The sequence below is a fragment of the Apis florea genome, unplaced genomic scaffold (assembly GCF_048593485.1).
Source record: "Apis florea isolate Af1SG1 unplaced genomic scaffold, ASM4859348v1 contig_3036_pilon, whole genome shotgun sequence".
NCBI classification, from domain to species: domain Eukaryota; kingdom Metazoa; phylum Arthropoda; class Insecta; order Hymenoptera; family Apidae; genus Apis; species Apis florea.
The window spans coordinates 238,835-253,786 of record NW_028256694.1 but is presented as its reverse complement, the minus strand read 5'-3'; the positions used below and the strand labels follow the sequence as shown (position 1 = coordinate 253,786).

At 32.6% G+C, this 14,952-nt stretch overlaps 1 protein-coding gene across 1 annotated transcript in view; it reads right to left on the bottom strand.

The window, feature by feature from the left end:
• LOC100866996 (octopamine receptor beta-1R) overlaps window positions 1-14,952 on the bottom strand; it is a 53,096-nt gene extending 38,144 nt beyond the window's left edge. The window contains exon 1 of the mRNA XM_012489365.3: window positions 14,053-14,952. Within this exon, the coding sequence (XP_012344819.1) occupies window positions 14,053-14,813 (761 nt within the window). The 5' untranslated portion in view covers window positions 14,814-14,952. The remainder of the gene's footprint in view (window positions 1-14,052) is intronic.

The window sequence follows — 14,952 nt, the reverse complement described above, 5'->3', positions numbered from 1 at the left end:
TCTAATCTAAGATTATATAAATGTTTCTCTTTTTTACGTGTTACATTACAAACATGATTATTAGAACACATATTACTGACCACGTATTATCATCAGTTTCGACAGTAGTTAATAAAATTTCACAGGGATTTAAATACTGTGACAATATCGAAACCGCTTTTCTCTATGTGAAAGCAACGCAAAATCAATATCACCCGTCACAGCTTTTGCTTGATTGCTCTCGTGACACGTGCACAAAACAAAATCCTGGAAGAATTTGAAATACTATTTCAATTCTACGTGGAATTGAGATTGAACGATACGAAAAATTATTTAAAAAAAAAAAAAAACAGAATTTATTGCAACCTTTGTACAACTTTGGTATTATTCATTTTTTTCCATTTTTTTTTCTTTTTTTTTTTTTTTTTTTTTTAATCCATATGAAACCGAATTCCGATTAATCTGTTTCCATGACAAATAGGAAAATTAGCTTTCAAAATTTATAATGTAGTCTGGTTTAAGTATCGAATTGATATTGAAATTGAATTACTATGGTCATTTTATTTATTATAATTTGGATTGAAAGAATTGGATTTCTCTTTATTATTTGTTCTATGATTTTTAATAAATAGGATATTTTTTAAAATCTCTCTATATCTTTTCTATATATAAAATCAATTATAGTCTTTCAATTCGAACTACCTACAAATATTTTTATGATATTTTTCGTTCTCGAAATATCCGAGGGTAGTAGGAAAATAATCCGAATAATTAAAATGTTTTCAAAAACACGAATTTTTCATTAATCAATTCATATTAATCGATATTTGAAAACTTTATGAAAAACCGCGACCACTGGCGAAAAGATGAGAGAAAAGAAGAACAAGAACTTTTTAAAATCGGCCGTGTTAGCTTCCATTTACTTTTTCTTTGCTTATTTCTTCCTCTCTTATTATTTATTATAACTTTGATTTTATTCTTATAGTATGATATGATTTCGGTAATTTATTTCGTCAAACAAGAATTCAAAAAACTTTAAAAATTAAATTTCGTCCCGAAATTTCCTCCCTTAATAAAATTACTTATACTTCGTGAAAAGACGAAAAAAGAAAACAAACCCGTCAAATTTTGAGATTCTGCAAGAATTTTCTTCCTTCGATTGTATCCATCTCTCTAATGTTAAAAATTAAAAAGAAAAGAAAAACGAATCTTCCCTTCCATTTAATTCTTTCATTTTTCTAATTCGTTTTTCTTGTTTCCTTTTTATTTCTAGCCTTTCCATGAGACGATTTCTCTTCGTTCCCTTTCATGGAATGAAAGCGTCTCAAAGAGAGAGGGGAAAAAAGGGGTACATTCGATCCCAAGGGGCACCTATAAAAAGATCCATAAGGTTTGAGGTTTCGCTTAATGGCGTGTCAGACCACGATTCTTGTTTTCCTTACTCGGCTCCGAGCTTGTTTGGCGGACGTTTATTTATCCCAAAAGGAGAGAATCCGATCTCGATTTCCATAGGGATAATTAGGCGCTAATAATAAACGTATTTATTACTCAAAGGAATTAATTCTCTCTGTGGACAATCACGATCTAATAGATTCGGATAATTAAAAGGCACGAGGAAACACGATTAATTAAACTATATAATGAGTTTTTCAAGTTTCCATGATATTGTATATTTAATTATTCAATTAATTGGATTAATATATTCTTCGAGAAATTTTATTCAATCCTTTGATTATCGAAATCAAATTATTCATTCATTCGTCAAGTTTTTTGTATTGTTCGAATGTTTCAATAGATAATAATTAATTAATTATCATATGTACATTATTGTCGTGTATAACAATTTGAAAAGATGATAAAAGCAATTTATAGTTTATGGAAATGTCAATAATTAATATAATATCTAATTAACAATATTAATATTATATTATTCCAAAAAAATTCAAAATTCAAATATAAACCTATTATGTTTCAAAATATTCGATTGATTCGATTCTAAGATCATTCTTGGCCGAACGATCAGTATAATTACGTATTCTCGATTATTATTACGCACGAGGCGAGCGATTTATTCGGTTGGAATATTAAAATTCTTGTTCATCCCTGAAACATAGATCGGCTTACGTATCCAAAGCATCCGGAAACGACCTCATTTTTCTTGCATATCGGCAATGAGGTCGCAGATGAGTCTCACCGATATTCCATTCCCTTCTCTTCCCACCACGACGATAAACGAGGGTCAAACAGGATGACATCGACCGATCGAAATTTAAATTGTTACTCGATTTTCTTGCGAGAATTCCGATTTTCCGCTCGAACATTCTTCTTGAGTGGATCGGTGATTTATTTCTTGTGTTTTCATTCATTATTTTGCTATCGTTTCTTCTTTATTCCTTTTATCTTTATTTTCTTCTATTTTAATATAACAATATATATATATATATTATAAAGTAGAGGGTCTGAATATCGTATTCACAATATTTTGGGGAGAGAGATAAAATAAATCGAGTATTCAATTAATTGTTTTAATTAATTCTTTGAATGTAGGATGCTCCATCTTTTCAAGATGGATTAATACGCATATATTAAAATTTCTATTATAATTGAAGATTGAAAAGACAAGAAATTTAATTTCTGATACGAATATCATCATCACAATCATCGAGTTATTTAATCGACAATAATCATTTGCACAAGTAGAACGGAACTGTTACTGAGCAGACAATCAGAACACAGTTGGTTGGTTAGATGAGTAGAATAGGACGAAACAAGGTCTTTAAGAGTAGTTCGAGCATTGAGCTCTATTATCTAGTTGAAAAACTAGATTCGGTTATTAGATTACGCTTTGGTTAACATCCATTTGTTAGTACGTAACATTGTTTTCTTCCAAGTGGACGATACACGTAAATTCTTTGAGATATACGTTTAACTTTTGAAATTCTTCCAAATCGTAAGATTTGAATTTTCCAACGAAAAATAATAAATTTAAAATTTCAACTCATTATTATCAGTGAATATTATATATATATATAGTTAAATGTTTTGTAGTTAAAATACATACTACATTATATACTGTTTTAAACTTGAAACGATGGGCTAAATAGCGGTATCTATTATGGGTCGCGATCAAAAGCTCCATTAGCTTTCGTTTGGCCAGTTTGATCAGCAAATTCGATACCGCGTTCCCTTATTGCCAAGCGTAAACCAACTTTTATTGCTATAATCGAAATTTTTTTTAATAAAAAAATACTTTATGATTGCAAATATAATTGAAACTATTATTTCATTAAAATTTCATGAAAAATAATAATTTTTAATAACTTAACGTATGAATAAATTTTTAATTTTAAATAAATTTATTATTTATCGATATTACATTTAGGAGATTAGGAGATTAAAATTTTATTAGTAAAAAATTAATAAAATCAAAAGTTACTACGTGTACGTCGAATATTTTTGTATTAATCTTAATTGATTAAGAGATAAGTTTTCGTTATTTTGTGATTATTATGTGACGCAAATTAAGAAATTTGATTAAAATAGGGAAAGAGTTTAGACGAGAAGTATTTAGCCACAAGAAGATTTCAGATATTTCGTCACATGGATAGAATACGTCCATCGTGTTAAATTACAATAATTGATTATGAGTCTGAATATCGATTATTAAGCTTTCCTTCATCCTACGCTTCGTCATTTGATTATTCAAATAATGAAATTACGTTTGTTCATGTGGTTAATCCTTCACCGTTGATGTAAATTGGTACATGAACATTACTGATCTTCGAATCCTATTTATATCAAACTGGAATTAAATTCCCAGCAAAAGTTGGAAATTTACATTAGCCGGTGCACAACATGTATTAACATTCAAATAAAAATATTCCACGAATGGCACCACTCGAGCGAAAACTTTTCATGGTCTTCCATTCATTTTATTTCCTCCGGAAAACATTATTATGCCATAACTTCCATACTTTTTTTCTATTTCCCTTTATATCTTTTTCTCCCCGACCAAGAAATAATTAGAAATATTTTTTACCTTGATCTTGAATCGATTTAATTATTATTATTCGTTAAATGATACATAACTTGTTTCAGAAGATAGATTTTGAAAATCTTTTTCTCTTCGAAACTTCGGTGTTTCGATTTTGATTGCATTTAAATTTTTGGTAAAAACAATAAATTATCGAAAGACGATAAATAGAAAAAGAATTGGAACAATAGGCGAACCTTCATTCAATATGGCGAATCCATTTGCATACAAGGATCTGCAAATTTCAGGATCTAATCCCAATTACGTTCTCCCATTTTCGCGTAAATTTCTATTGAATATATGAAAAAAGAGTGGACTTTTTTTTATCGGGAAAATACGGAAATAGTGAAAATTGATGATGTGCGTCTACTTTTGTAGTTTAACTTTCGAGTCCCTCGCTAATTCACCCCCAAAATTTGTATTCGCGATTTAAGGCGTGTATAAATATATTCGTGAAACTGAAGAATGTGCAATGTGGTTGTTATGGATAAAAAGAAAAGAATTAATGAAAATATGAAAAAGTATAGTGTGAGAGTAAAATGATCGAATCGAACAATTTAAAGAAAGTTGGAATCATATTAGAATTATTTAAAAAATTCTTTCGTGAAAAATTAATAGCAATAATGGAATTACAATTGATATCTATAGCACGATTGATATTTCAAGAATAATCACAGAAGAATATCAATAAAATATGGTATGAGAAGAAAAGAAAAGATGTGATTTCAAACTTTATTTTAAAATTTCATCTTCTGCTCTTAATACTCTCTCATATATAATATTTTTTCAAACTTTTAAATTGTTATTTATTCAAAATTGGATGGGAAATTACATATAAAAATTGGATTTCTCGCGATCTGATACTTGCTCCTGTTTTTAATATAAAGGGGAAACTTTCCAAGGTGAACCGATCACCTAGTTTTCCTTCTCACCTGAGATCGATGCCAAAGTTTCCAACGACCATCTTCTTCTCTACCGTCTCGGATCACCATAATTTATAAAATTCACCTTTCTTTTTCCTTCCTGGGATTCCATCGAATCGAATTGATAGAAAAGACTTGTATACGCACTCTCGACATTATTCGTGACATTACTAAGGAAATAATACACGGTTTTCGAGAAAATTGAATTTTCGTCCAGTCATTGAATCAAGCGTTTATTCGTGGATCGTGTAAATACAGGCTAACATATCTTTTTTATCGTTAAATTTAATTAACGAAATCGGATAATGGAATCGCGAGTTAACTTTTTTTGCAATTTATGGATTGGATGCATGAAAACATCTTGAGTGATTTTAAATTTATGGCGAGCATTATTCCAACAATTTTGTCGAGTTTATCAATTACGTTTTACGTGGATGGTTCGTTATGAAAATGATGGTGCGCGTTAATTCTTGAAAAATTGAGCAAAATTTAACGTAAAATTTTGTTGTTCTCTTATTTGTAGAAAATTTATAATTTATATTTATAAGATATTCACACGATCGATTGAAAATTTATTATATTCAGTAAACAACATCGCATAATTAAATGAATGAAAATGATACAAATAAATGAAATATATAGAGTATAATAAACATTTAGATCAAAACATTGGTATTTTGCTTTTCATTTATAAACAAAACGAGAAAATTATTTTTATAATAAATTTACATATGCTGCATATATATATATCTTGTAAAAATATCGAAATTTTTAATCAATATGTTTGAATCGATAGAAATTAAATCTCTTTTTCATCACAGAGAAGGAGTTGTATCGCTTTTGTGATATGCATATACGATTTATATGAAAAAGTAACATGATATAATCGTGTACGGTTATTTATTTAATCGCGATAATTCAATTTTATTGGCGTAAATCTGAAAAAATTCGCCGGTTCGAGCTTCGAAAACTAAAGTTTCCGTAGCTTTCAATCTCAAAGGGAAATTTGTAGCGTGTCAACTATGGGTACAGGGGTGGAAAATTGCTCTTTCCCTCGGCATCGAACGAAAATGCGCCCCGGATTTGAGTACAGTTTTTTTTACTCCAGTTCTATAGCCCATTGTTTTCCTTGCAGTTTTACACTGGCTACCAACTTTCCAATAAGCGAGAAAAATCTTGTGTAATTTCCGTACAAGAAAATACGAAGGAAAATATTCGTCGTACTACTTGAAAAAATGATAGTATTAAAAGTGTGAGATATATTTAGATTAAAATAGAATAGATAAGGAGGCAGGCAAGATTCGATCGATCGACCGACGTTAATTTTTGATCCATTCATATATATTTGAATAATTTTTCTAAAATATCCGTGTTATCGTATTATTTATCGTTTTCCAAAAACGTGGTAGCAGATTTTAGCATTCAACGCGTGTACTTTTTTCGAACAAAATCTTTATCCCTAAATCTTTTAATCCTTTGGAAACGAAGTCTTCGAGATGAAGTTTTCTTGACTTCGTTCCAGATGCCTATATATCGGCATCGTTCTCGTCCAAACTCGGTTCTTCTCGTCAAAAATCCGAGAGAAAAGCATGAAACGATCCGAAGCCTCCCTCTCTCATCCATATGAAACCGAAGCAAGTACGAGAGGCGATGTTTTATGCGGGCAGATCACATCCAGAGGATTTTCTTCGTCGCGTTCGTTCATTGGACCGCGATAGAACAATTGTAAATACGCCGAGGGCACTTGCATTCAACGAAATTCTCGTGGTCTCGAATCCACTAGTATCCCTGCTAACTTTCATTTTAGTCTTCTCCGGTATCTCGGATTTGCAAGGATTTAGAAGTCACGTACACGTTTCGGCCACGCATGAATATCCATCCTCCTGTTTGCCATTTTGTCTCCGATTAATTCGTGTATAATACAGACGAAGGATGGATCTTTATGGATTTCCTGTTTTAGAGAATAAATTTTTACGATGGACTTTTATATGAAAAAACTTTCGATAATCTTTATTTTCTTTTTGTATTGAATTGAATTTTTTACTAATTTTTTTCATTATTGTTCTACGTTAAATTCTATAATTCTTTTTTACGTAAATGAAACGATAACGTAGGGATTATTTTTATTAAATCCCACATGAACGTGATTTAGAGACACAAGAAGAGAAAGGATAAAAATAGCGTTCGTTAAACTCATAAAAAAAAAACGGACTTTTGCCTCGTTCGTGAATATTTTTTTTTTTTCCGACAAAAATTCCTTCGAGACTACCTCATGCGTCTTTTTCTCGCGCCCTATATCTTTTCACGAATTTATTTATTTGCTTATTTTTTTTTTTTTGTGCTATTTTTCTCTGTCTCTCGCTCGTTCTTTCGACATTTAAAAAAGATATCCATTCGTTTTCACGTTGGTATTTGAGTATTTTTTACACGTTTACACGATTTACTTGAGCACTCTGTTTCAAATTCCTATCTTCTTTCATACGTTTTAATTAACAATTTTTTAAACATTATTCTCATGGATCCGAAATCAATCCAATCAATCCAATCTACATCTGAATTTTCACGATATAATTTGAACGATATATTATTTCGAAGAGAGAATAATAATTCGCAATAACGATTATAAAACTGATTGTTCGTAATTATTTTTTGAATAAAATTTCCCTCGTTATTATTTAATCCATCAATTTTTATTTTCGATTATATTCGGGATTATCAATATTTTAAAATGATATCAAGAAACGTTTGATTAAATAATAAATCATTCACAGTAATAATTGGAAAAGAGAAATCCTGTGTTTAATCGGGATTCAAACAAAATTTAAACACGTACGATCAATGAAACAAATTGTGTATCTAGAAATGAAGCATGATTTCAATAAACGTGGTATAGCAGGAACGTGATTCGCTTAATAATGTCCTGGATAGAGTAATTAGTTTGCTGGATTTGATGGAATGCTGTTTGAAGTGACAGCATTACTAATCGTATTTAACAATCCAAGTAGTTAATTCTATCGTTGCACGTATGAAATAGGTCAATTATCTCGTTAATAAATATAATTCGATCCGAATAAAATAGATCGAGTAGAGCGACCAATTTCAAGAATAAATAAAATCTAATTCTCTAAAGATAAACTTATAAATAATCGTATACAACGAGATGATGTATTATCTCTTTCTTTTATTCGTAACGATACATCGTATACATCGTATTATTATATAAAAGAAGAGGAAAAATTCAGAGAATAAATATTTCTTTTCTCCTGGTGCCAAAACTACGATTTTCCTTAATCTTAATATTTCATACGGTAGAAAAACACTTGTCGATACAATTGACTTGTCGTTACAAAGCTTTCAAACGGCGGAAAATACCGCCATTTACAAAAGTTTGTGGTTAACAAAGGGGACGGGTTTCAAGGAAACCCGTTCATCACACTTTCCAACGCAAATAGCAAGTAAAAACACTTGTTTGAATAAAAAACACCAAGGAGGACCAGGGAGAATTAACTGTCGGGGACAAAGGGATCAGAAGGAAAAGAGAATCGGCGTTGCTTCGAACTCTCGCAAAGATAGAAGGACGCGCGGTTCACTTTTGAAAGGTTGGAAAATAGATCGGGCATCTGTAATGGTGGGAGGCAGAGATTCAAAGGTATAAATCCAACGTGTTAAGCCCGAGAACGCGTCACAGTCGCTTAAAAGCATTCCGAAACATCGGGAGGGAGATGTGTGTTCTTAAATATGGATAGGATTCTGGAATCAACGTGAAAAATGAAAGAAATGCCTCTGCTTCTCGCGATAAGTGTTTTTCCATTGTCCTACATCGATCCCTCGATCTGAATATATATGTTTTTTTTCTTCTCTTCTCTTTTCTTTTCTTTTTTTTTTTTTTTCATGAGCTTTCTGCGACCGGTTTCTTCTGGTTATTCTATCCGCGTTATTTCTCTTCTTTTATCTTCAACGGAATATCTGCGAATAATCAGATATTTAACGATAACATAATAACGGATTAACGATATAATGGCGATGGTCTGATCATAACTGGTGTTATTCCACTTGCTCGACCATGATTGTCCCAATCTATTCGCTCAATCATAATGATATTAGTCTTATTCGTTTAACCATTTGTTATTTCGTTTCATTTTGTCCGATCAGTGGCTGTCTTAACGTAATTAATTTATTTCGATTTACGATTACCTTATCCACGCATGTTTTATTCGTTTAACTATGGTCGTGTTATTTTATTTGTTTTGCTCGTGGTTGTGTTATTATTCTATTTGAGTACTTCGTAACGTACAAATTCGTTCTACTTGTCTGACTTGTTCTCTATCTATCTAGTAATAATCTAGTCGTAATTATCTCTTTCGGTTGATCTAAACAATTTCCAAACAATCCTTTTTTTCCCCTTGCCACTAAGATTACGCTAAAATTAGATTGGAAAACGTATTGGAGTGGAAGCGTAGAGATCTCGTTAACGCCTTAACTTTGACGTAAAAGAAAAAAAAAAAAAAAAAAAAACCAGGAAACGTTTCGCGAATTCTCCTCCTTACTTTTTCCCCTTTTATCAGAGTTGCCATTGAGAGAATGACGAAGGCGAAAACAACGACGCCTCCGATATTTTTTCCGAGGCGCGCAGCGACATTTGGACGACACGAAGAAAGAAGAGGATCGAATCGAAGTGGGAAAGAAAGCAAGGAGGGGAGGCCTCAAGGACGAAGCCTCTAACGAATAGAAGGCATAATGGATTCGCGAGCGGCCATTTCTGCCGGTGTTTATTATTCAACGATGCGATGGATTTCACGATGGCCCCAAAAAATGGCGCGGGACAATGCGCTCGAACGGAATTTAAAGCGTGCTCTCTCTTTTAAAGCCACTTACCCACTGACTTCTGTATCGATATCTGCCCGACCATCCTCTTGCCTGCGAGGTCGCGAACGAACAGCCTTTTTCCGTCCATGAAAAATGGAGTGGAGAAAATGTCCTGTCCTATCCTGTTCTCCCCTTTTCTTCCGATTCATTGTCTTGGAAAATCTGCGTTGCGGATGACTTTTATCACCGGGGTAGGAGTGATGAGTGGGGATGGGGATTTTGTTACCAAAGTTTTTAAAGGGATTATGATTATTCGGAGGATGGATGAATAAGATAGCGGATAAGTAAGAGGGATGGGGTGCTTTTTAAATTTGAAGGTTGTGGTATAATAGAGCGAGAAATTATTCAAATTTGGAAGGGAAATATTTGACGTTGTGATAATAGAGTGAGAATGTTTTAGAGAACGTGTTGCATAATTCGTATAAAGTTAGCTCTCTCAAAGAGGCTGAGAATTTTTGTGTAAACTAAAAGAAACGGCATTTGGAAATTTTTTAGAAATTGGGGTATATTATTTTATAACAAGTTATGAATATAATCATAGGAAGATTGTTCAAAATTGGGATGTTTCCTGCGATATAAATTGAAGGGCTGGTCGTATGATGGAATAACACGTTCATGCATGATCCTCGAAGACCGAGGACGCCTGTGAATCGATGACCATCGTGGCCTTTTAAAAACTTGATCGCGTGCAACTTCGTTCGCCACGATATAAAAGAGCACTCTTGTTTAATTCCTCCATACCATACAAGATTCGAAAACTGCTGAGCCACAAATTTTTAAGCACCCTTAAAAAGTGGAAAATCCGCAAAGTATGTGGATTTTTCCAATAATTCGATTATCTTTTCAAGGAAATTTGAACATCTCTTTTGAATTTATTTCGAATTCACTCTCCTTTTTAAAGACATTTTGTGATATTTTTTTCGGGAATAGATCATATCAAAGGGATAACATATAATATAATAAAATAATTTCTAGAATTAAGAGCTGAATTTTATACTTCATAAAAGTGCAATTATTGTTTTCTTCTTCTTCTTCTTCTTCTTCTTCTTCTTCTTATCGAATATGCATATGTCAAAAAGAATGATAGAATTTTCACGAATGCGTCACACAAGAGAAAGTAAAATTTTATTTTTCACCGTCGATCTTTTCGAAGATAGAAATTCAAACATTGTCGAGATGAAAATTATTGTCGTGAGTGCTATGTTTATTTGGAAACACGGTTATACGATCCGAGAAACCGAGCAAAAGATATTTTTCCCTTCAACCGGTAGAATTCTAGGATCGATTCATAATCACGACCAATCCTCGCCCCCTTCGTCATGAAAGACATCCTTTCCATTTGCAAGCTCAAATTTCTCCATCTCATCTTTCGTGCGAGAGTGGTGATGGGTGGGTTGGTTGATGGGACGATTACGATGGGACATGAATCTTTGTAATAAAAGGATCCTTGACAAAAATCTAGAAAGAGAGGCCTAAAGACACGATGGGTAGTAATTATTCAGTACGAGAAATCGATGATAAATGAAATAAAGGATTTGCAATGATTTGCTTTTTTTTAATATATTTGCAAATTTGTTTCTTTGAAATTCATATTTTTGGATTTCTTTAGATCTCTTTAGATAGAGAATACTTAAAAAAATTTTTTTTTTTTGTTTTAAATTTCGTTTGAATTAAACATTTAAACGTTTAATAGTTTTCATTAAATTTTTAAGAAACTGCGATAAGATAAGTGTTTCTAAATGTTTCTCTTTTGGGAAAATTATTTTCCGAAAAAAATTCCCACTTTGCAAAATTTTTAATCCCATTACTTTATTCCAATCTTATTTGTTCTTATTTCCTTCTAATTAAATAAAAATAGAATTCTAATTTAATCTAAAAATATACGATCAAATCAATTTATGTTATGTCAAAAGATAACATCTCTCACGATAAAAGTTTTCTCACTACTGACATCTGATTTTAATTAAATTTCCATTAGATTTTTTTTTTTTCTTTGGAAAAAACAAATTCATTAATCTAACCTTTCCTCTTCCATTTCGCTCGAATAATGGAAACGAAGAAACGAGGATGGATCTTCTAATTTGATTATTTAAGAATGCGTAGTTATGTAGTATTATTAATTCTCGTTCATTTAACCAATCAGGAAAAAAATTATCGATCAACGAAACCTGGAGAAAATTCATAAGCTTTTCTTCTGTTTTCTTTCTCTTTCCTTTTCTTTTTTTTTTTCTTTCTTTTCTCTCTTTTTACTCAACTTCGACCGAGAAAATGGAAATTGTTGTAACGATGCCGACTGAATGCACAAACGTTTCGTAAAGTGAACGTCCAGGTAATTACTCGGTTCTCGTAGCTAATTACGATTTTTGCTTTTTAGTTGTTTCGCATCTCGATGGTGGAGTCGTTTTCTCGCACAAGCACAGACCGTATTACACGCGAACGAGCTTCTCTATTACGAAGATGGAAAAAAAAAGATAGAGGTCTATGGTTAGAAATAATTTTTAATCGGAGTAAAATTGCTTCTGCCTTATCCTGTAGATTTGAAAATTGAAATTAAATAAGATTTTAAAATATCTTGAATAATTTGTCATTTTCCTTTCATATATATATATATATATAAGCTTTTAATTTTTATCATTTATTATGTTAATGTAACTATATTAAAATAAATATACTATAATATTCTCAGTTTAAATAAGAAATTAAAAAATATTAAAAATGTTCACTATAAAACGTATCATGTAAATTCTTTTTTATTCGTTTAAGGAGATAAAAATTTAAGAACGTAACGTATCGTTACGTCAGATACGTTCTAATGGTAGAAAATAATACAATTTTAAATAGAAATACGTATTCTCGATATGGCTGCTATCGAATGAACAAAGAAAGACGTTTGTTTGTACGTGCGAAAATCCGCATCTTCGATATTTTTCGCAAATTAAAATTTATATTATTTTTCACGTATTAAAAATTCATCGATAATATGCAACGTCGATGCAGCATTTTCGATTCGTAGAATTGATAAAACAATACTCTCGTATCTCAGATTCAACGATCAATACTTTTGAAAGGCGTACAATATATCCAATGAATTGATAAAACAATACTCTCGCAACTCAAGATCCAAGACGAACGAAGACAATTTTCTTGAATTCCTGAAAGACGTGTAAACGTTCTCAACTCGGGTATTAATTTCTCACGCTGAGCCGAGCAACTGGTATTTTAGGTTTTCGCTTCGACGCATTCAATTTCCGGTCGAGGAGTGAAAGGAATCTACATTTCCGATATATTTTTGACGTCACCGAGCAGAAAGTGTCGTCAAGGATCGGGGAAACAATTGTCTCGATTGAACGATTCGATTCAAAAAAAAAAAAAAAGAAAATTTGAAAAATTTTATAGTCGATTCTTTAAAATCTCGCGGAAGAAAATGATTTTATATCGGATAAAAATTGTTATTATCTAGCTGTATAGACGAAAACGAGAGTCTGTACAAATTTTTCTAAAATATATCTACTATTTGATTCTTCGAATCAAAATATAAGTATAGTTTCACATAAGCTCGCTTTCAATTCTTGAATCGTCGTACGATACTTTAGGAGAAAAAAGGGAAAGGGAATCACACAGAGAAGATGACAAAGTTATCTATAAAATAGTTGAGCGATGAAACAAGTTTCACATGCCGGAAGCTTTTCTCAATTTTTCTCAATTTTTGATATATTGCGCATACTCGAAGCGTTTGCGCATAGGATGACCTATTTTAATATCATTTAATCCACAAATAGATTCGTCTATTAAATCTAGTCACTCGATTCTGGTAAATATCGAAGAATCGAAAAGGATCAAATGCACGTACGAATATCGATTGAATCGACAAACATCCCCAACGAGTGCAAAAAAGTCGATACGTCGGATTATTCGTAATCGGTTGAATTTTATTACATCATAGAATCGTCTTGATTAACATGTTTTCGATCGATCAATAAAACGTGACGATATATTGGAAATTTACTCGAAATTCTATTGTTCTATAAATTCTATCGTAACGCAAAAATAAATATCTATTTTTCTATCTAGAAAATTATCTGAATAATTACATTTTAGATCCGATATCGTCGAAGAGAAAAAGCGAGTTAAACGGAACTAAAACAAAAAACAAACGTAGCTATCGACGAAAATGTATCGATCCCTGTTACGATTTACACGTCTCGACGGTATACGATATTATTGATCAATTGATATTAAAAATCAACTCACCGATACAACATCCGCTCTTGACGATCGGCCTCCTTATAAATCTTGTAATACATGGCGATCATGATGATCCCTGGCAGCCAGAAACTGACACTGGAGCTGATCACGGCATAAGGTTTGTTCACTTGGAACACGCACACGTCCGGATAATTTCTTCTGTACTCGAGGTGTTTCCCGGTGGTGTACCATCCGGCGAATATCGGCAGGAAGCTGATAACCGTTGGCGAGCACCAAACCACGCTGAGCATGGTGCTCAGCCGAAGATTGGTCATGATCAACGGATAGTCCAACGGTTGTACGATCGCGTAATAACGATCCACGCTGATGCAACAGAGATGAAGTATGGAAACGGTGCTGAAAAACACGTCCAACGAATTCCACACGTCGCACATAAAATAGCCGAACAACCATCTTCCAGAGAGTTCGACCGACGCGTTGAACGTCATTGCGAAAATGGCGACCAACATATCCGCCAGCGCTAACGAGACTACGAAGTAATTGGTAATTACACGAAGCTTCCTGTGCCTCATCACCGACACGATCACCAATAGATTGCCGAACAGGGCGCAGAGAATGATGAAACCCATCACGGTCGCTTTCACCGTTAAAAGAATAACCCGCTCCAATTCGTTGCTCTCCTCGTGGTCGTACAAGTTGGAGGAACGATTCGATTGACCGGTATCCACGAAAACATTCGAAAGATCGGGCAAATCGCTCGTATTCCCCATCTTCCATCCATCTTCCGTCGTTTCGTTCGCTTCCATCTTTTCTCTCTCTCCCTCTCTCTCTATCTTATTATTATTATCATCGATGTAACAGCATCGAGTGTTTGCTGCGATGTCGTTCGATTAATCCCATTTTTCCACACTCTTTTCGATCTTTTCGTTTTGTTTTCGTTTTTTT